The sequence below is a fragment of the Humulus lupulus genome, chromosome 2 (genome assembly GCF_963169125.1).
Source record: "Humulus lupulus chromosome 2, drHumLupu1.1, whole genome shotgun sequence".
In the NCBI taxonomy this organism is placed as follows: Eukaryota; Viridiplantae; Streptophyta; class Magnoliopsida; order Rosales; family Cannabaceae; genus Humulus; species Humulus lupulus.
This window is the reverse complement of record NC_084794.1, coordinates 37,507,686-37,531,735: the sequence shown is the minus strand read 5'-3', so window position 1 is coordinate 37,531,735 and position 24,050 is coordinate 37,507,686. Positions and strand designations below refer to the sequence as shown.

The window sequence follows — 24,050 nt, the reverse complement described above, 5'->3', positions numbered from 1 at the left end:
GCAAAATTTTTGTGGATCGATGTTCTTTCGATTCCACATCGATGCTCCATTGATGGTAATTCGATGACGTACAGTGCGCAATCGATGCTCCATCGATTCTCCATCGATGGTATATCGATGTCATGTCGATTCTTTCATAATCGATGGTTTATCGATACCACATCGATGCTGAAGTATAATCGACGTGCAATCGATGGTATATCGATGCCACATTGATGCCATATCGATGCTGAACATATATGGCATAGATCTTACATCGATACACTATCGATATCACATAAAAAATAACATCTAAATTAAGTGTTCGCCTCAGCATCGACATGGCATCGATGTACCATCGAAATGACATCGATGTATCATCGACATGCTGCATCGATGTACCATCGAAATTCCATTGATGTACCATCGAAATTCCATCGATGTACCATCGAAATGCCATCGATGGTATATCGATGCCACATCGATGCATAATTGATGCGCAATCGATGGTATATCGATGCCACATCGATGCCATATCGATGTTGAACATATATGGCATCGATTCCATGCTCCATTGATGTTATTTCGATGGTACATCGATTCCATTTTGATGACAACAACAGATTGAGTATTTTTTATAAATTCAACTAATTCTTTTTTTTTTTTGGATATTTTGCAGATGCCACCCAAACGTATCCCACCGCTTGAGATCCCTATGGAGGATCATTATGTCGGTCGTATGACCTATAGCGGTTCCGGGAGGTTAACAAAATTGAAGAAAAGATTTGAGGAGCATGGATTGTTGGGGAGGGTGAATGAGTCTGTTTTTGGACCATTCTTCACAGCCCCTCCCTTTTCGTTCTCTAGGGCATTGGTGCACACACTGCTTTTGCGGAAGGTCAAGTCTCCGCGTGGCGATGAGGTGCACTTCTTGATGGGCCCAAACTTATGTAAGTTTGGGGTGCACGAGTTTGCCATTATCACCGGCCTGATCTGCTCCTGTCCACCACTTGCCGTTGACATTGAACTTCACATTACTTCCTCCTGCCTAGTTGATACATATTTCAGTGTGGAACCCAAGAAAGACATTCGGTTCAGTATGTTGGAACGAGCTTTTAGTATGTGCGATGTACCTGATGATTTGTACAAGCTCGGTTTGGTTTACTTTGTGGAGGGGATACTATTGGGCGTTGAGAACGACAATGCTATTTGACGAGATTCATTGTCGATGGTCGAGGATTTAGATTATTTTGAGAAGTATCCATGGGGATCCCTTTCATTCGATACAACTGTGAAACAATTCAATAGAGATATGAAAGCGATTGGTGCTACAATACCAGGTAAGAAGGCGAAGAAGATCACTGAGGTGGAGTCTTCTAAGGGTGTTAAAGTGGAGGCAAGGTACACTTGCAAGGGGTATCCACCAGCCTTGCAATATTGGGCATACGAGACGATTCTTGATTTACAGAAGGAACACGCCAAGCCCTGTGGATTCAAGTTCCCTAGGATGCTACAGTGGGAGAGCATAGGCCAGCCGAAGCATTTGCATTTGAAGGATGTACTTGCAAGGAGACATGTAAGTTATATTACATTTAAATAATTCAAGAACTTTTGAATTATACTAATCAACTTATGTCGTTTCTAATTTGATTGTTTTGTTTCCATTACAGTTGTCATGCATTTCTATCCTAAGGCCTCGACCAAATGAGCGAGACTTCTTTGATGCCATATATCACAGGACAGAGGGGGATGCTCCTAGGTATGCGATGCTGCAGAATATGATCCAGCCTGCACCAGAGGATGGAAGACCTTACGATCCTGAGGCAGAGGCTGCTGCGGTGGCTGAGATAGCCGTTGAGGCTGGCATATTTGTGGAGGATGCCCCGACAGAGTCTGCTCTAGATACTAGTACAGAACCTACTTCTGCTCCTGCTCCTGGGGCTTATGAGGAGGTGTTGGGTGAGATAGCCAGACTATCAGGTGCAGTGGACGATGTTAAGGCCACTCTAGGTATCGTCCTTAAAAATCAAGAAGTCATATTAGAGAAGCTGGCAACACTAGGTGGTATACCTACTCCTGCACTTACTCCTGCACATACTCATGCACCCACTCCAACAGATGATGTAGAGTACGACATTCTCCCCTCATGTTACGAGCCTTCTATTAGAGAAGCCACACCTTCTCAGCCAGTGTAGACGGTCTTAGGTACAACTAATCCATGAGTTTTTTTTGTTTTTTGTTTTAAAGAGATTAGATACTAATTGCTCCTTTACAGGTAAGCGCACTAGACAGAGACCAGTAAGGTACGAGGACTATACTCCAGCAGCCAAGAAACCAAAGTTCAAGGACCCAGTTACGATCCTTCCTTTAAAGGTGTTGGGTCAAGATATGTTGACAACTTTTAACCGAAGGGTACTCGGTGAGATTGACAACAGCAGACCGAGGAAGTTGGAATGTTGTGATGGGACCCCTGTTTGGTTCTTGAAGTTGAAGGTTGTTGAGTCTAGTTTTTATTATGTTTTGGTGATGTTTTTAGTAGTCTTTTATTTTGTTTTTCCTTCATTTAGCGCGGGTTTATGCTTTGTTTGGTTGTTTTTGTGAATGTCAGGAAGAATTGAGCATGTGGAAGAAAATGCCAAAGAAAGGGAAGATATAACCAAGTTTTCCATCATATTTCGATCAAGAATGGTTTTTAACACAATTTGGAAGTGTTGGTGAAAATTTGGGATGAAAACTTGAAGAATTGGGAATTCCCTTAAGAGCCACGGCATGAGCAAAGGGGAGCCGCGGCTAGGTGGGAAACAGAAGCATTGTTTTTCAGGAAGTCTTCGGGCCGCGGCATGGCTAGATAGAGTCGCGGCATGGATGGGCACTCTGCCCAGGAAACGACAATGCGGGCCGCGGCATGGCTTCAGAGGGCCGCGACATTGAGAGGATCTTCTGCCCAGAAATTGTGATATGGGCCGCGGCATAGTGTATGTAGAGTCGCGGCCCGCCTCTTTAAAATTTGAAGATCCTAGGTTTTAAATGACGAAAAGGAGAAGAAAAGGAGGTACGGACGAAGGGAGGAGTTCTGGTTTTGAAGGCTCAAGCTTAGAGTATTTTTACATGTTTTTCTTCCTGATGTTATCTTTAGTTTTTGTTGTGATTAGTTCTATGACTATGAACTAATTTTCTGTTTAGGATGTTCAATTGAATCACTTGAATCTCTGTTATGACCTAATGCAATTTTAATTTCTTTCTTCTTCAATCTTCTTCAATTCCTTATAACCTGTTCTTATAGATTGATTATTGATTGGCCATCTTTAGTCATATATATATGTTTTTAAGTCAAAATCTGAGAAGTGAGATTTAATTCTGCTGTGGTTATATTGGACATAATTTTAATTTAGAACGTAAGTATCTGAATTAATTGTGTAACTGTTATTAAGTTGATTGAGATTAATGCTACCTTTGTGGTTCAATTTACCATAGAAATATAGGAAATTGTCACCTAGGTTGAGTTTATAATTCATAGTATGATTATAGGCTGCTGTATCAACTTGTTAATTGAATTAGGTAAAAATAAGAAGAATTCACACTTTGCATTAGGGAATAATAGGGAGGATAGTTGATGAGATTGAATATCCTAATTGTTTCTTAGTGATCAAATTAAAAGTTTTACTATTAGTTATTATTCTATTTAATTGTCGATTATTATTTCTGCACTTTATTGGTTCTTTGCTGTATTTTACAAAAATCAAGAATTTCAATTCATCAAATAGAACAAGAAATTAATTGACTGGTAATTGATAACTCAGTCCTTGAGGATGATACTTGGTTTTACCATTTTATTACGAGTTTGCGACTGTGTGCACTTGCATAGCAAAATTATCGCAATAAGTTTTTGGCGCCGTTGCCGGGGACTGAAAATAATTATCAATATCAGTCTAATTAATTTTTATTCTAATTTGATTTTAATTTATTTGCTTCGAATCTGTTTAGTTGCTAAATTTTTCTATCTCAGGTGAATTTTGGTATGTGCGTGGCAGAAAAGGAAAAGCCACACTTGTTCCTTTGAATCCCGAGATTGAAAAGTCCTGCAATCAAATCAGAAAGAATAAGAGAGAGGCCCAGAATTCTGTGAAGATGGCACAAAATGATGGGGATGGCAGGAATGGTCTAAATCCAGGAGTTGTACAAGGGGTTCAGGCTCAGACCAACGCTGAGAGGAGCCTGAGAGATTATGTGCTACCCACTCTGACGGGAGTACAAAATAGTAGACGCCCACCAGCTGTAGAGGCCAACAACTTCGAAATCAAGCCTGCTATTTTACAAATGGTGCAGTCCTCTGTGCAATTCAATGAGTTGCCCTCTGAAGATCCTCACACCCATTTGTCCAACTTTCTGGAGTTGTGTGGAACCTTCAAGACAAGAATAATTAGATTACATCTAAAAACCAATTAGTTATCAATGGAGTTACCCATATTTTTATTAACCGCTAAATATTTTTACTTATTTCATGTGTGACAACATACTCCAATATCCCTCTTAAGATAGTAGAGATTTTTCACTCACAAATTTTGAATCACCTGATCACAAATGACCATTTTTCAGCTCGCTTATTTTTTTGATCTCAAATGTCTTTTTGCATTATGCGGATCTTGTGCGGCTTAACTCACAATTTGGATCTTAAATGTTTTATTGCACTATGCAGATCTCCAGCATTTTTTTTAAGCTGACTCACTTTTTGGATTGAATGCCTTATAGGAATTGACTTATGATATCATGACAAGAATGATGAAGTTTCATCTAAAAATCAATTAGTTATTAGTGGAGTTACTTATGTTCTTATTAATAGCTCAATATTTTTACACTTATTTCATGTGAGACAACATACTCCAATAATCCCCAAAATAGCTTGGAATATTGCTTTGATTAGAGCTTCCTTTCCTGCCATATAGAAAATAGATTTTTTTTTCGACCTTCAAGTGATAATAAACAAAACACCTAGTTCTAATAGGAAAAAATGGATTGCATCATACCTTCCATTATATTAAACATTTTTTAAAAAAAAAAAGATAAATTTAAACTAATAAACTTGTTGACAATATAATTGGTTACAGTAACTATGTTTATTCGATATGTGGGGCAGAGAAAAATTGTTCAAATGGGAAAAATGGCACGATGAAGAATAACTGCCTTGTATATAAGCGAGTATGGAGTGGGTACAGTACTTAACATAATCTGCCCAAATATATGTATTAGTTACTTTTTTTGTTTAATTATTGTATATTATATGTAATTTTATTAACTTATATATTATTAAATATTAATATATTGTTAAAAATATTAATGGAAAATGTCGGTTGTCTTTTTGGCTATCAACTAACTAAAATAAGCTTAAAGAAAGTGTAAGAAGAACATAGATTTTATGTGGTTCAAGTTATTAATTAACCATAGTCCACGATTCAATTGTATAAGGATTTGAGAAAGCTTGTGGGTTTCAAGCTTCAATGGAGTTCAGGCAGCTTTTAACAATGCTCTGAATACAAAAATTGGAGATTTTTTACAATGTGTGTCCTAGCCTTATTTATAGAGGCTGAGATACTTAACTCCCTTAATGGGGATTTATTATTAAATATTCCCATTTATTGGGGTATAAATGCTGTTAAATACAAACTCCCATGATTAAGGAGATGGTAGGCCTAGACGTCACATGGGGCCCATTTACGAGGTTACAACCCACCAACTTCTGGGGTAACACGTCCCTGATAATGTTAGGGGATAGGATCACATTTTCCAATGTTAGACGATGTTGTGGGACATGCCGCTTGTCGCATGTACAGACTCAACACCATGAATTTGGTAACAGTAACATGTTAGACGGCTGCTTGTGGTCAAGGGTCCCTGTGCTTGACACCTGACACTATGCTTCAAGTCCGGAGAATGCTTCTCACAAACCTGGAGGACTTGGATGGAGAAGATATAGGATATATAACTATGGTCCTCGAGGCGTAGCTCGCTTGAGGAAAACCTTCTCCGGGGGCAGTGCATGAAGATGGGGAATGACTTACCTTCCGAGGAGCTCTGGGCGAGCTCACTAGGGATTCCTTAGCTTCCGTGGAGCTTAATTACTTTCTAATGATTGCCATGTGTCAGTTGGTGAAAACACGCACAACAAATCTTTTTCTATTTTAATGTTTAAATGTTATTTAAGTAAATTTTTAATGTTTAATATTTGTGGTGTTGTTAGATTTTGAGGTTAACACTATTTAGAACATTACTATTTATTTTCATATATAAATATTATAATATATATAATTAAATTGGTAATCATTTCATTGGATTAAGATTTTTGTTCTTTTCATTTTGTTATTATCAAAAGATACAACTAACTACGGTTTGTCTTATTTTATTATAAGGGTGTCTATTTTAGTCATTTTATATTTATTAGAAAATAAGCTATATAATTTACCAAACACTCATATACAACTTTTACGACTCATATCACCTCTAAATCTACAATTTACCAAATACTCAACAACTTTTCCCCACAACACAACTATAACAGCTATTTCCTACATCCCAACGGTACAAAAATGACCCTAAGTCTACCATTTGTTCAATATTTTCCTTTTGTAAAGTTACTTGAGCCAACTTCTTTTCCATAGCAACTTTATTGGAAGATTTTTTTTCCTGAATTCTTGGTAGGACCACAACTTCTTGCAAGCTTATGTCAAAAGGCCAACTATGTGGATCTGATTCTTTCTTACCATATAAACTTTCATTTTATACACTTTTGCTCAGAGAAGTAATTTTCTGAAGTTCCTTTTGTTGGGAATTTATAGCTTACAAACTTTAGATCAACAATGATTAAATAAAATTAATTCAATGATACAAACACTTGAGACTAATCAAGAACTATATGCATAGTATGAAGGCAAATCTTGAAAATTTATAGATTAAATTACAATCTTGAAAATGACACAAAATTGAGAGTGAAATTACACCACATAGATAAATGGAATCCTCACATAAAATATAAAATCACAAAATATAATGGGAAACTCAAAGACGAAATCAAAATAGTCTTTCTCATAGAGTTAGGGTTTTAGAGAGATACAAACTTTGAATTGAACAATTGAGTCTTCAAACTGGGGGAACATCAAAAGGCTTAAACACAAGGAGTATCGCTGTCCAAAATCTCTATTCTAAACCTTCTCAAAGTTGCTTGAAGCTTCACCAAGATGAAATGAAAAGTGAGATTTAACAAGCCTTTGAAACTCACACAAGTCAAGAAATTCTTGATGAATTTCTTGGAGAAAATAAGTGTTCTTACAAAGCTTGAGAGATAGGTGTGAGAGAGTTGAAAAGTGTGATCAAGACTTTTACAACTCTAAATGATCCTTTTTATATTGTAGGCATTGTTAGGAAAATATAAGTTGCCTAAATGGAAATGGTAAAAAGACCTTTACAACTCTTAGCAAAATATACAAATGAACAAGATTGATTAAATAACGTTACAACTCTATGACTGAAAAATACAAATAGAATAAGAAGAAGTAGAATAAGAGAATAGAAAATTACAACTCTAAACAAAAGATACAAATAAAGAAATATTGTTTGTAACAAAAGAAATGAAAGGATTACAACTCTAAACAAGAAATACAAGTAAATATATAAGAAGAATAAGAAGATGAAAATTAATAGAATAAGGAAAGAACAATAGCAGTAAACAAAGAACTCTCACTCACGCAACCAAAGTGAAGAGTGTTGGGGATCACCAACTTGAACAAGGTTTGAAACCTTTGTCCAAAAGCTTATTTCCCCCTATGATAGAAAAAATTGTGTCTTGCAAGTGAGCATTAGGCTCCTATTTATAGAGTTTAGAGACACCCTTTGAATTTCAAATTCCACCAACCCCCATGGTTGTACCAATGTTTAATTGAATGTTTTATGGAATTAAAATAGAGATTTGGGAGTTACTTGGTTGTTGGAAACGTTCAAAATTGGATAAAACTAAAGTTTGGAAAAGGTGTCTGCCTCTCTGGCCGCGGCCTGAAAAACACTGCTCGCAGCCCATAACGTTTTTCTGTCTCTTGGGCCGCGGCCTGAAAAACATTGGTCGCGACCCAAGACGTTTTTCAGCTACCAATTTTCTAAATTTTCCAAAACGTTCCAAATTTATCCCCACTTGATTTTGTAACTTTCATACACATTATGTGAGTTAAAATCACATCTCTAACAGTCATATCTCTTATGGCTTTGAGAAATTCAAATCAAAATTGTGTAACAACAATTCTACACAATAATGGGCAATATTTGGGAGATACAATTTTGTTACTGAAATTGTAACTCTCAAATATGTTACACATTTGTATTACACACTATACAAAATGTTGTAACTCTTTTTATTTTTATTTTTTATGTTACAACATGTGACACTCTTTGTCACATATATTTAATCTAAAACATATATTAAAAAGTAATATAACAGGCACTGCCATTAGGACTAACTAATACGATATCACCTTATAAACCACATTTTTGGAGCCAAAACCCACATTAATTTCTCAGTGTCAGGCGCGACATGTTGCCACCTAGCAAGCAACTGTTGGTATTGATTGTGTAAATAAAAAAGTGTGCAGAAAAATGGTGATAATGAAAATTTAACCAATACCAGATCCAAGTTCACATTACATACCCATACATTATATCAAGATTCACAAAATATAGAATCATACCTCTCGTATCTTATCAAGATCGCTATCTATTTGTAAAACAATAACGATCATCCAATCAATTAAGACAACTTTGAGATTCACACAAAAATCTTCCAAGCCAATCCTGAACACACAAGGACATGTGTAGGCACGTAGGATATTATGGACAAAATTTAGGCTCTCTTGATGTACTCAACACACGAGATCAAGAGAGGTCTTGAGAAGACAAAAGCTCTGAGAGACTATCGTAGTTTTTCAAGTTTTCTCAAATATGAAAATCAATCGCTTTTTTTTACGATACATTATTTAAACTACTTTTATAAACCTAAAATAATCTAACAAAATTAGACTCAGTTAAAACTAGTTTGTAAAGCACCCTAATTTACTACTTTATATAAACGCCTCTCAACTCATATTTATTAGAAAAATACCATTTATGATAAAAACTCAGTGGGGCCTTGATAAGACATGCAATTTGGCCCCAATAGTTTAAAAATAAAAATAATGTGTCTTTATGCAATATTCATAAATAAAATAAAGTTGTAAGTCCCACTGATGAAATTGAAATAAATATCATGGCATAAGTTATTTTTATTCTTGGCACTCATATTGATCGTTGTACGTTCATAGGACACCCCACACCATACATACTCATACGTAGAAACTCCCCACATCATAGCGCGTGCCAAAGAGAAACCCTATTGTTTACCTGAAAGGGGAAAGTAAAGGGGGGGGGGGGGGTGAGCTAAAAGCCTAGTAAGGAAGTAGAACAATATCAAAGAATACACAAGAAGAACATGTATCGTAATTCAGAGAAAAACATAACATCTTCATAATCATAGTTTATAATCATAAATAAAATCATAGTCATACATCACAATCACTCATCATAAACATACTCTTTGTGATCATGACACCTCTATTATCCATGTCACATCTTGAGGTAACTAGTAAATCATAGGTTGGTAAGACATCCTCTATGAGGTAAACATGATCTCAGGTCCTTGAATAACCTCGACAAGTCCGCCCTTTAAGTTACGTCATATCCTTAGTAACTCCTTTGTTGCGTCGCGTTCAGCGCACTAACAACCTTTTCTTTTCATTCATCATACAAGCACATGTAACATAGTACACATTAAAACATAGAAATTACATGCTTCATAGCACTTGTCTTAGCATAACATATCAACATAGAATTTCACTTTTCATAACACTTGGCTAATCATGACATAGTAAAGCATTGAACTTCCATTTCCATAACACTCTATTTCTTGCAACATAACAAATCATACCTTTCTTAGCATAAAACATAGAAAAATTCTATCTAACTTCCTTACCTCAAGTCCAAGCAAAATAAAGTGCGAGGTACTTCACAACGAGCCTAAAATCACGATTAAACTTTCGTCTTAAAATCATGTAAGATTACACATGCCCAACATACATACCCCGCATGTGCATGGGCCAAGCACATGATGCGTGTCGTATACTACAACAAATTTAACAATTATTTTTCTTTCAATACTTCCAATTATTTGAGTATAATAGCAAGCACAGGTTGAACCTACGAGGACTATCGTTCACTTTATTATTCAATAATTAGCACTAAGACTTAAAAGGGGGATTTAGATCTCGAACTCAAAATTAAATAACATAAACTAGAAAGAAAATAAAGATTGATATTAAGATATTAAGAAACAGTTAAAGATTAATCTCCACCCTCAACAATCATTCCCAATCACTAATAATAAATATTATTCCAATTTCTCAATTAAACTATTAACCCTGCAGATAACGCTGAAGCAGACAATTATCCCAATCTCCCTATTACAAGTAATCAAGACGAAGCGCTCAATAATTAACTCTTTTAGTCAAGCAATAAATCTATGAAGCATACAATCTATTTAACTTAGGTAAAGCATTAAATCTTATGGAAACAAGTTAATCTAGGCAATAAATTAATGAAGCATATAATTCATTTAACCTAGGTTCTATTTTTCATCACAATCAATAATTCTTTTGACATTACTATCAATTGCAATTTATCACATACACTTAAAATCCTAAAATATTAGGTGGGTAGTAATTCTAAGATGACAATTGAACAATGTAAAACCTTAATTAGTTGGTTACCTAAAAAGAAATCACAAAATTCATAACATTCAATTGGAAAAATAGAAACAATTTAATATTGAAAGAAATTAAAGAATAATACTCATTATCAACAATTAAGAATTCATGTCTTGGGTTTTTTGAATTAACCCTTAACCTAAGAAATCCTACTCCATAATAGAAATCATAATTATAATTAAAATTAATGAGATTAATGGAAGAAAATAAACTAGATTGATGAACAATAGTGTTGTAGTCTTCTCCCAGCCCTTTCTGAGTCTTTTTCTCTCAAAAAACCGTAATAAAACTTAATCTCAAATTAACCCTAATAATCTTTTATAGTTCCCTTTAAGTTGTATTTAAAATGTAATTAAAAATATGAAAACAGCGTCGCAGGCCATGACCTGAATTTTTGCGTGCCGCGACCTAAAACAGAATATAGGCAAAACTGGTCACGCAGGCCGCGACCTGAAAAATATGGGCAGCGGCCCAACTTCACTTTTCTACACAGCAGGCAACGACCTACTTTTTCTGTGCAGCGGCCTGACTGGAACATGCAATCTGTAACGTCAATTCCAATTAAAGTGCCGCTGCTTAGCTTCAATTTCTTCAATTCTCGAACTTTGAGAGCTTGTACGCTGCTGCCACTTCAACACTTTAATCCCAAAAGCCTGGAATGCTCCTAAAACTTCATTTTAACCTCATCTCAGCGAGTCTTTTTCGATCTATGATTCATAAACTACAATTTCCATCAAAATGTCAGATTTATCATCATAAAATGCAATGTAGAAAATATGTTGTAGACGCACAAAACTAAGTTAAAACTACTAAAAAAATGCTATCATAACACCATCCAAGCATGAAAAAACTTATCAAATATTAATACAAAAATGACCTTATCAAATTCCCCCACGCTTGAATTTTGCTAGCCCTTAGCAAAACACCAAAATAACAAAAAAATAAATAAAATAATGCAAACTAATCTAGACTCACTAGACAAAGATCTTGTCAAAAGCTTGAATGGCTCTGAGAATCATACAAATATATAATGCTAGAATAAATTCAAATTCCATATTCATTGAATTTCAACCCCAGAGTGAATCACTACTTAAATTCAATCTTCATAGCATCATTCACAATCAATCTTACCCAGTTAGATGTATCAAAATCAATCCCTACATGTCAATTATATATATATATGTGTCCCTTGTATAGAAAATACTTCTCATTAAAGAACATTCACTCCATAGACATTAACCAATTATTCTCCACTAATATAAATACACATAACCAAGAATCAAAAGGTCATTATAAGCTTGTAATGTAAGACTAAGGTTAGAGGTAGATGAAAAAGTTACATTTAGGCTCAATTCACACCATAGCATACATTTTTTTTCTTCTAATCTTTAGATCTTCCCACAAACTTCCCATACAAATATAGAATAAACGATATTTTATCTTCTTCTTTTTACATTGATCTCACTATTTCCCCCACACTTATTCTTTTGCAATATATATATATTTTTGAAAATTTTCATTGCAAACTCTTTTTTTTTTCAATTCACATTTCATAGGGAAATAGGAGATCCTTTACATTCAGCGCACAACTCAAACAAAATAACCATTACATACTTTTCCTCCCTTCTTTATAATATCCATCCCACAAAATAACATTTACTTATGACTATGGTGCAATGGGTTACAAGAAAGGATTAAAATTTTCAAAGCTGCAAAGGTCTAGATTGAAGGTTCATAGAAGAAAAGAATTGTCATTATGGCTCAAAAAATGGAAAACTATGGAATAACAAATAAAGGGTAGGCTAGAAAGGCTCAAACGATCCAAAGAACTTGCCTTAATCATCTCCCTAACTATGTGTACTCATAATTTTGCCTCAAATAATTAATCAATGCTTTCTAGAGTGATAGGGACTTTAAATTTCCAACATGCAAAAATTGTTTCCAATACAAATAAGAAGTAAAATCAATTGTGTACATAAATTCCAAAATACAAGCTCAAGCTTAAGTAGCAATTACACATGGGTTAAGCACACAAATCATTCAGAATTCATCATTATCTAGCATCACATTCAATACAATCCATAGTTCTCATCATCGACCACTACATTCAATAAGACCAACACAAGAAAACACACAAACAAATAAAAAAATAGACAAAAAAAAAAAAAAAAGAAAAACAGAAAAAATAAACCCAAAAAAGAAAAACAGTACATTGTCCTTAATGAAAATAAAACAAAAGATATGGAAAAGAAAACTCCCTCAAGTATGCTTTGTTTAACGTCGTTAGCTCGATTGAATGCTGCTCTCAAGATCTTTATGTTGGGTATTTCAATGAAGTCTCATTCCATTTGATCTTACCAGGAGAATTAAACACATAGAATTTGGTAACTTCACCATCAAATTCCATTGTAAGCGTTCATGCTCTAACATCCAGCTTTGTATTTGTTGTCATTAAGAATGGCCTCCCAAATAAAACGGTGTTGGATTGGGTATTGATGCATCCCCCATTTCAAGTATATAGAAATCTGCTGGAAAGACAAGTCCATCAACCTTTACCAGCACATCTTCAACTACCCCTAAAGGATAAGCATTAGTGCGATCGACCAGTTGAACAATAACTCCTGTCTCCTTTAGTGGCCCAAGATTTAGAGAAGCATATGATGAATATGACATGACATTAATTGATGCTCCCAAATCTATCATACGCTGCTTAATCCTTTTATTCTCAATCATATAAGGAATTGTAAAGGTTCCAGGATCCTTGCATTTTGGTGGCAGCTTCTTTTGGAGAACAACAGAGACATTCTCCCCCACACTTATCTTTTCATCACCCTTCAATTTATACTTATTTGTGCACAACTCCTTCAAGGCACTTGTTTAATAGCATCAAGTAATGGAATGTTTACCTCAACTTTGAGAAAAGTCTCAAGAATTTCCTTGTCAGCTTCATCTTTCTTAAACTTTTTCAATCTTCTTGGAAAAGGAAAACGAGGGACATAGGTTGGCATAGTTGATTTATGTGACTTTTTCTGCATTGATGGTTCCTCATGGATGGAGTCGTCTACTACTTTCTTTTGCACTGGAGCTGGCGATGAAGGTTGTGTGGGTGGCTCATATTGTATACCACTTTGCACTGTTATCACACTTACATTCTCCTTGGGATTCTTCTCAAGTTGTGAAGGCAATTTATTAGAAATATGAGCTTCCAACCTGTTATATGATGCCGCTAATTGTCCCACCTGATTCTCCAAACTTTTGATGGATGCTTGGGTAGTTTGCTGAAACTGAAGAATATTTGTAGCAATTGCATTTATTAAATCTTTAGTAGAGGGTTTTGTACTCAGTGGTTGAGTAGCTTGTGGTGCTTGCATAGTTCTAGGTATAAAATTCTGTTGAGACTGCTGTTGAAAAGTGAAACTAGGTGGTCTCGCAGGTGGAGAGTGTGGAGCAACTTGTTGTTGATTCCCATAACGAAGATTTTGATGATCACGACAACCAAGATTATAAGTTTGTGAAAAGGGTTTGTAGTACATCTAACGTAATTGACTAGGGAAATTACCTACAAGATTAACATCCTCAGTCTCTCCCTCAAATAGTGTAGGAAAAGTATCAGTAGCATGCCCCACAACCTGACAGATTCCACATGACCGCACCTGTTGGCCTAAAGCAAGTTGTTGTACCACTGCAACTAATTGAGTTAATTGTTGACCAAGCTAATTAGCATTAGAAGTGCTCACTTCATTAACTGATTTGGGTGGTGGATTAGGATCTTGGCGAATGCCAAACTGTTGTGAGTTGACAATCATATTAGAAATCAAGCTCCTGGCTGCAGCACGAGTCTTATCAACTAGTGCCCCCCACTGGCTGCATCTATCATACTCCTATCCAATGGCTGTAATCCTTCATAAAAGTACTAGATTAGGAGTTGTTCACTTATCTGATGATCAGGGCAACTGGCACACAACCACTTGAATCTCTCCCAATACTCATATAATGTCTCCCCAGTATGTTGGCGAATGCCACAAATTTCCTACCTTATACTATCAACCTTAGATGCTGGGAAGTAACACTCCAATAACATTGTCTTCATTTCATTATAGATATTAACAGTTCCAAGAGGAAGGTAATATAGCCATTCTTTTGCACCATCCTTCAAAGAAAATGGAAACACTCTTAATTTAATCAACGCTTCAGTTACCAACGCTGGTTTCATACTAGAGCAGACTATGTGAAACTCTGTTAGATACTTATTTGGGTCCTCTCTTGGTAGCCCATGGAAAGATGGTAATAAATATATGAGGCCCAACTTGAGTTCAAAGTTAACATCCAACCCTAGATATTGAATACATAGAGGTTGATGGTCTAGATCCGGTGCCGTCAACTCTTTCAATGTCCTTTCTTGAGCCATCTGAGACTTAACTGATGTTTCAGAGTTAGAATCGTCGTCTGATGGTAATGGTATTTGTACTAGATTGACTTTCTTTGAAGGTTGAAAGTGTGGATTGTCAGTGATAGTCCTTGAAGAGCGAGACGACGATGTCTCAAGATATTGCTTTATGGCTTGTAGTATTTCTTGAGTAACGTCGCCAGACGTATTGTAACGACCTAACTATTCTAGACCTTGGACCATTAATAACTACTATACTAATCTTAAGAAAAACGTACATATGAAAACACCATAACTTTATTTAAAACTGTAAAGTAAAGGTTTAAATACATAAAAATCTTACTTAGGATATGAGATCCCATTGTTTCAAAAATAAAACAAAACATAACTTAAATAAATTGGTTACAACATTAAGTGTGGAAAAATAATACATAGAAATCATAACTAAAAGACTTAAAAACTTCATCCTCGAATCGTACACGCAATCCACCGATTCCATCTTGCCTCAATACACATCCCCAAGCTACCAAGAACCTTCTAGCTGCCATAACTATTTTCCTACACATATAAAACATAAAGGAATGAGCCTAATGCCCAGTAAGGAAAATCTACTACAAGCATGAAACATATACATACACATAAACTATAAATTATAAACTATAAACTGTAAACTATAAACATATGACTATATAAATACAATATCTATTATAATGGCCATCATACTTCTTGGGACTTGCTAGCTAAGCAATCATATGCCCATAAATTTACGGGGCTAGTTATCTAAACAATCATATGCCCAAGGAATCTACTATTGGGACTTGTTATCTAAACAAGTTATATATTTGTTATCTAAATAAATTATGTGATTGTTATCTAAACAATTCATATACTAGAAACATATCATACTTATAACATAAACATATATCAATAACATAAAAGTATACAAATCTACCCTATTTTCCTTACCAAAATACCGGGATATGAGAACAAGATCGGGACTTTGGAACACTCCTAAAAACCATAATAGAGAGGTGAGTATACTAAGGAAAAGAGATGAAAAGAACTAACTACACCATCGAAAAGATACTTACCAACAAAAATCTTACATTCAAGATCTTAGATGCATAACCAAGAATAAAGAATACGAGTTAGGATTTGAGTAGAAAAATTATAAGAATCAATACAGAAAGGAACTAGAATTAGGAATACCTTGAAGGCTTCTATGACCGAACTACACCTCGAACCGAAATATACTATAAACCTTACTTCCCAAGTGTTTATTAAGCTTATACTGATTAAACTTATAACCCCAACCCAAGTGTTTAACACTCTAAAATAACATAGCATCTTGTAGACTATGAACTCAGCTTGATGAATGAAAAAATGGCTGGGTACTAGGTCCTATTTATAGAGTTATAGGAATAAAAATCTTCTTTTTGGCTTTGAATAAAAATAATGAATTTAATTGAAAATATTTGAATATTCTTTAGCCAAAGGCTTAGGACTTGGTTAAATTTTTCAGAAAGAGGTTTAAGGAGTCAAAGCTTGATTTTTAAAAACAAAAATAATAAAAACAAATAGAATCCTAACTTCTAACTCCCTAAATCTCGTAACTCTAAACTCACCTGTAGTAAAATCAACATAACTGAAGTTGTATGACTTCGATTTAGACCATCTTTATATCGTTAGAAAGCTAATTTAATTATCTACAATTTTATAGAAATACTATATTTCGAAATTCATAACATAACTGGGTCAAAAATAGGTCGGAAGTTACAATACCCTAAAGTTACGAAAAATCTATTTAATTATCTAAATAACAACCTAATCCACAAATAAATAAAATTGTGACAAATGTCATGCTCCTAACAGATATTGGTGAAGACTAAGTCTTATATTTCCCTTATTTTATCATTAAAATAATAATTCCTTAATAATCATGCATATGACAAGTGTCATAATCCTATTGGCTCTATCTAAACCTTAGGAATAACCATGCTCATGACAAGTGTCATATTCTTATTGACTCTATCTAAACCTTAGGTTATAATAATTATCATATTAATAACCAGCAATATCAATCAAACCTTATGTTATAATTAATATTCTTAAAATATAGGTTAAACTTATAAAATCCATAACTATTGCTAGGAGTTTCCAACTAAGTCCCGGCTTGAACCAAAATCCACAGTAATAAACATACTATAACTACTACTAGCTATTACTATTACTACTACTATCTAACCAGCTAAGTAAAGTTCTTGGACTCTACATGTATACACCTTCAATTAAAAAATTTAAACTAGTGAGTATGTAGTTAATTAAATTGAATAATGAAAAAAAACTTACAATAGTCCCTGGCAACGTCACCAAAAATTTGATGCGTATCGTATACAACAACAAATTTAACAATTATTTTAGTATAATAGCAAGCACAGGTCGAACCCATGAGGACTATCATTCACTTTATTATTCAATAATTATCACTAAGACTTAAAAGGGAGATTTAGATTTCGAACTCAAAATTAAATAACATAAACTTGAAAGCAAATAAAGATTGATATTAAGAAATAGTTAAAGGTTAATCTCCACCCTCAACACTCATTTCCAATCACTAATAATAAATATTATTCCAATTTCTCAATTAAACTATTAATCCCACAGATAACGCTGAAGCAACCAATTATCCCAATCTCCCTATTACAAGTAATCAAGACGAAGCGCTCAATAATTAACTCTTTTAGCCAAGCAATAAATCTATGAAGCATACAATCTATTTAACTTAGGTAAAGCATTAAATCCTATGGAGACAAGTTAATCTAGGCAATAAATTAATGAAGCATATAATTCATTTAACCTAGGTTCTATTTTCATCACAATCAACAATTCTTTTGACATTACTATCAATTGCAATTGATCACATACACTTAGAATCCTAAACTATTAGGTGAGTTGTAATTCTAAGATGACAATTGAACAATGTAAAACCATAATTAGTTGGCCACCTAACAAGAAATCACAAAATTCATAACATTCAATTGGAAAATAAGAAACAATTTAATATTGAGAGAATTTAAAGAATAATACTCATTATCAACAATTAAGAATTCATGTCTTGGGTTTTTGAATTAACCCTTAACCTAAAAAAAACCTACTCCATAATAGCAATCATAATTATAATTAAAATTAAAGAGATTAAGGGAAGATAAGAAACTAGATTGATGAACAATAGTGCTGTAGTCTTCTCTCTAGCCCTTTCTGAGTCTTTTTCTCTAAAAAAACCGTAATAAAACTTAATCTCCAACTAACCCTAATAGTCTTTTATAGTCCCCAGTAAATTATATTTAAAATGTAATTAAAAATCTAAAAATAGCGTCGCAGGCCGAGACCTAAAACAGAATATAGGCAAAACTGGTCACGCAAGCCGCGACCTGAAAAATCTGGGCAGCGACCCAACTTCACTTTTCTACACAGCAGGCAACGACCTACTTTTTCTGGGCAGCGGCCTGACTAGAACATGCAATCTGTAACGTATATTCCAATTAAAGTCCCTCGACATGAGTTTTATGGGCCGTGACCTAGCTTCAATTTCTTCAATTCTCGAACTTAGAGAGCTTGTATGCTGATAGGATCACGTTTTGACTCAGTCAAAGCTGTTTAATCAATTCAAAATATGCTGAAAAAGTGCAAGTATGTGTTTGATATATCAACGTATGCCGATATATCGCAGCTATAGGGGCCGATATATCGCCTACGAGAGATACGGAAAACACGTCGTCTTCCCACGAACGAACGAACGGTTCTCGGGATATAGGTCTAGGCGATATATTGCCCAGGGTAGGCGATATATCATTCCTGGCATATATTTTTGGAAGCTGGAGGATTTTAATTTAAAAACAGCCTTAACCACTTGGACCTGCCTTTGAACGATTTTGACCGAGTTCTGGGCGTCTATTGACGAAAATTCAATATTTTTCATTTTATATTCATTTATTTGTTCATTCTAAAAGGGGTTAGTTTCACTCCTTGAACTCTATAAATAAGATCTAGTACTCAGCCATTTCTTTCATTCTTTAAGCATTCTTTAGAGCCTCCAAGCTGCCAAGATTACTATAGAGAGAAACACTTGGGTTTTGGGACAAAAGCTTTTCCAATCTAAGCTTTTCTAAACACTTGGGAAGTGCGATATAGTGTTATTTTGTAATGACCCACTACTCTAGACTCTTGGATCATTAACGAAACTATACATACAAAACCTTAATAGAATTTACATTTGCGAAAATATCATAATTTTATTAAGTAACTTGTAAAAATAAGAGTAACTTACAAAATATCAAGAAGGATATGGGATCCCATTGTCTTTAAAAACAAAACATGATTTAAAATGAAAGGAATTACATAAGAAGTGCGGAAAATACATGTAAAAACATAAAAAGTAAAACAAGACTACATCCTCGAGAAATCGAACTCTCGACTCCTTGACTCCATTCACCATCGATACACATTCTCTAAGCGTCCACAAATCTTACCGCCTCTAAAGCTATTTTTCTGCACATAAAACAAAAAGGAATGAGCCTAATGCCCAGCAAGGAAAATCTAACACATAATCATAAACATAAAGACATATCATAACACTTATTACATACACTTATTATAATGGCCATTATTACTTGGGGTCCCATAGACTAAACAAGTCATATGCCCATGAGATTAGTGGGGTCCTACTAGCTAAGTAGATCATATGCCCATAATCTATATGGGGTCTTGTTAGTCTTATGGGTCATATGCCCAAGCCTACAAACATACATATTCATAACATAAAACATAAGATAACATAAGCATATAACATATTGATTCTATCCTATTTTCCTTACCAAAGTTACTGGGATATGTGGATAGTGTTGGGACTTTGGAACACTCCTAATAATCATTATGAAAAAGAGTGAGTCTAATGAAGAAAAAGAGATGAAAAGGAATGGGAAGACTAAACCATTGAAAAACATACTCACCAAAACTTATGTGCTCAAGAACTTAGATTTCCTAACCAAAATAAAGATTAAGGTTAGAGGACTGAGTGGAAGATTATGAGAACTTAAAAGAACAAGTACATAATTGAACTAGAGTTTTGGGTTACCTTGAAGACTTGTAAGACCAATCTACACCTCAAACCGAAATACTCTAAAACCTTACTTCCCAAAGTGTTTGATAAGCTTATGATTCCCAAACCCAGGTGTTTATACTCTCACACTCACTTAGCACTTGCAGCCTCTGAACTTAGAGCAAAAGATGAATAATGGCTGGGTACTAGGTCCTATTTATAGAGTTTAGGAATGAAAGGATCTTGATTTTACTTGAATAAAAATAATAGCTTTTTAGGTGAAAATAATTTGAATAATCGTTCAGCAGAGGCTGAAGACTCGTTCAAAAAGATGCTGGACTTATCAAGAGGTTGAATGGCTGAATGGGAAATGATTTCAAAACATTTCAAAATACACTGATGGAGGCGATATATCGCCCCCTGTAGGCGATATATCGCCTGGGCCAGTATGCCCGAGGCTGTCGTGCATCGTCTCGTGTTTTTTGTATCTACGTGCTGCGATATATCGGCACACGCTGATTAATTAAACATGAAATTACACATTTTTAGCTAAGTTTGAATGGATTAAACAGCCTTGACTAAGCCCTTAACGTATTCAAAGCTGCTGGCTGACCTTATAGCATTCAAACTTTACTCCTGATTAAATTTAATCCTCAAAATACTTAATTCTTAATCATCCATTCATAACATGTACTTAAAATCCTATTGGTCCTTATCTAAACCTTATAGTATAATAAATATTATTCTTAATATCAGTCATATAATCAAACCTTAGGTTAAACTTAATATTCTTAAACTATAGGTTAAACTTAGAAAATCTACAAGTACTACTATGAGTGTCCAAATAATTCCCGGTCTGAACCAAAAATCCACAGTCGTAAATATAATACTATAAATACTATAATACTACTATCTAACTAGCTAAGTAAAGTTCTTGGACTCTACAATTCTCCCCTACTAAAAAGAATTTCGTCCTCGAAATTTACTTATCAAATAACTCCGGATACCGACTTTGCATGTCCTCCTCCAACTCCCACGTTGCCTCTCGTTCAGAACTATTACTCCATAGGACTTTAACTATAGGAAAGCTCTTGGACCATAACTGCTTCATCCCCCTAGCTAGGATGCTAACCGGTCGTTCCTCGTAACTTAAGTCTTTCTGGAGTGCTATTGTATCGTACTTGAGGACGTGAGATGGGTCTGACACATATTTGCGTAGCATCGAAATGTGGAAGCCGTTGTGACTATCGGCTAGTGCTGGCGGTGTAATGACCCCAAATTCACTATTAAGCTTAAGGGCCTGGAGTAGCGTGCCTAGAGGGCATAATGGGATTTGGTGTGTGTCTTTAATGAGTTTTATGCATGATTATGATTTAATGCACGTTATATGACTATTTGATTATTTGAGATGCATGACTATGTGAATTAGTATGCATGTAGACCTGATTGTCTTAAAAAGAGCATAATTGTAATCTGGCCATTTTAGGGCATAACTGTGATAATTGTATTATGTGATTTTTGCCATGTGAGTGTGGTGTTTTTATCAGGATGCACACATCGAGACGGTCCTAGTGAGCCAATTAGTATAAAAGTCACAACGGGATTTTATACCTGGCTCGGGAGGAGCCTAGGGGTACTTTAGGAATTTCGTAAGTTGAAGTGAGAACTAATGGTTATAGTTTTGGCGATTGAGTAACCTGGGTAACCATTTGTAACTGCTGTGAGTAACAAGTTTTAGATAGAAAATGGTAGAAATGAAATAGAAGTGAAATGGCTTAAGTGCCCTTGAAGGTTTAGTTAGGAAGGGTTATTAGGAAGGGATAAATTGGTCATTTGGCAAGGCAATTAGACAATTTTCAGCTGGGTTTATGGGGTACATGGTTTGGGCATTGGGTCATTTGGTGTTTTGATAAAATTGGAAGAGAAGAAAAAGAAGAAGAAAGAAAGGCTAGGGAAAGAAGAAGAAAGGAGAAGAGGTGTAGAAGGGGGCTGAAGTGGGAGCTTAGGAGGAGATCAAGGAAGCTTTTAGGGTGGATTCTCCACTTGAGGTAAGGATCTTATGCATATTTAAGTTTGATTTCTGTTTTGACTTGTGAATCTAAAGCTTGAGTTAGTTTCTTTGAGTTTTGGTTTGAGTTGCTGAAATTAGAAATCAAGGGGTGGATTTTTGGGTGTGATGGTGTTTTGCTCTTGATTCTAGTATCTATAGGTTGTTAGATGGTTCATATGAGGTTTTGATTTGATTTTGGGGCTTAGGTATTTGTTTGGGGTGATTTGGAGAGGTTGAAGCTCGGGAAAAACGCATGGGAAAACCCAGAAAATCTGGGTTCGCGAAGGAGCGCCGCGGCGCGAGGATGCTTCAGGATGGGGGCCAAGCCGCTGGGCGCCGCGGCCCTTGAAGAGAGTGCCGCGGCCCTAGGCCATTTTGGCAGCCAAAAAGTTGAGTTTTTTTAGGGCTTTTGCCCGGGGACACGGGGGATGGTTCCGATGTTTTGTTTTATGGATTTAGAGGTCCCGGGAGTGCGGGATTGGTCCCGGGAAGTGGTCTTGGGCTTGGTTAGTATTAAAAGTGTTTTATGTGTGTTGTGACTAGGATTTCGGGGAGGCTCATACTAAAGGACCGTGCTTGTGACCTTGGTGCATCGGAAAGCTCAGGATACAGGTAAGAAAACTGTAACACCCGAGAATAGGGCATGGGCCCACAGTGTGATTGCAGGGCATGGCCCTAGATTGTATTATGTGCAAATGTGTAGTCTTAGATGAACTATTATATGTTTGAATGTTTATTTCAAAATGTATTATACGTGCTATTATAATGAAATGAACGGCTAAGGCCGAGAGCGGCGAAGGCCGGGTACGGCCTTGGGGCCGGAAGTAACACTCAGCACATGGGATGCTTATAGCCAGGGTGGGACCCAAGGGATACATGAGTTATCCTTACGGTGAGGACCGAGACCCCAGGCTTCCGTAAGGCCTCTGGGGCGGCATGGCCGTGCTTGTTTAGTCTGATGGTTTTCCTATTTGTCAGAGGATCATGCCAGCTATATTATTTGCATATGCTATGTACTATTTGGGTTTTCTTAATGGGCTTCGGCTCACGGGTGCTCCGTGTTGCAGGTAAAAGCAAAGAGTCTGTCAACCGGCCATGAGTATGGAGAGCGTGGGGGCGGCGCGTACATGTTCGGCCTGCCTGACTGCTTTGGTTGGGGGCATTTTTGTATATGGCTGTATTTACCATTCTTTTGATAGTTGATCAAGTGTAGATCTATTTTTGAGTTGTAAATATTTTGTAAACCTTATTTTGGGATCCCAAATGTTTTATACTTAACGTTTTCAATGAAGCTAAACATTTTAAATGAGTACAGCCTTAAACTGTGATTTATTCACACTTTTGGTTTTAGAAACCACTTAGACTCAGTCAACAGCACGATTTCTGTCTTAAACTCACTAAGTAGCGGCTCTAAGGTAGTAGGGCGTTACAACTTGGTATCAGAGCGAGCCAAGGTTTATTGGTTCTGGAGATTGACCGAACATGTACGCACGCTGCCATTGAAAAGCTCGACTCAGGGTTGATTGGTATGGTCGATTGATATATTCATGAATATGTGTTTAATGCTTTGTGTGCCTGCCTAGATTGTTATGAGCATGATGATTGAAATAACATATGCATGATGCCAAGGCAAGGCCCGTTGTATGCTGCATGATATTTGTATGTCATTTTGGTCGATTGATCATGGTTGTTGTTGAGATTGAG

General features: G+C 35.6%; 1 protein-coding gene and 1 non-coding gene across 2 annotated transcripts; one reads left to right on the top strand and one right to left on the bottom strand.

Annotated features, from left to right (window-relative positions):
- Positions 1-13,262: 13,262 nt before the first annotated feature.
- LOC133814147 (uncharacterized) lies at positions 13,263-14,344 on the bottom strand. The gene is made up of 2 exons (XM_062247143.1): positions 13,718-14,344; positions 13,263-13,673 (listed from the first exon to the last, which is right to left on the bottom strand). The coding sequence occupies exons 1-2, from the start codon at positions 14,342-14,344 to the stop codon at positions 13,263-13,265; spliced, it is 1,038 nt and encodes a 345-aa protein (XP_062103127.1).
- A 402-nt stretch (positions 14,345-14,746) lies between these two features.
- Positions 14,747-14,853, top strand: LOC133820307 (small nucleolar RNA R71). Its single transcript, XR_009886725.1, has one exon. It is a non-coding gene; the product is annotated as a small nucleolar RNA R71 (small nucleolar RNA).
- Positions 14,854-24,050: the final 9,197 nt, after the last annotated feature.

What these genes read in the sequence shown, in the direction of transcription:
- LOC133814147 (XM_062247143.1), bottom strand. Translation starts at nt 14,344, where the DNA reads ATGTACTACAAACCCTTTTCACAAACTTATAATCTTGGTTGTCGTGAT. An exon ending in AGACTTTTCTCAAAGTTGAG is followed by an intron (nt 13,674 to 13,717) that starts GTAAACATTCCA and finishes AGTGCCTTGAAG; the next exon opens with GAGTTGTGCACAAATAAGTA.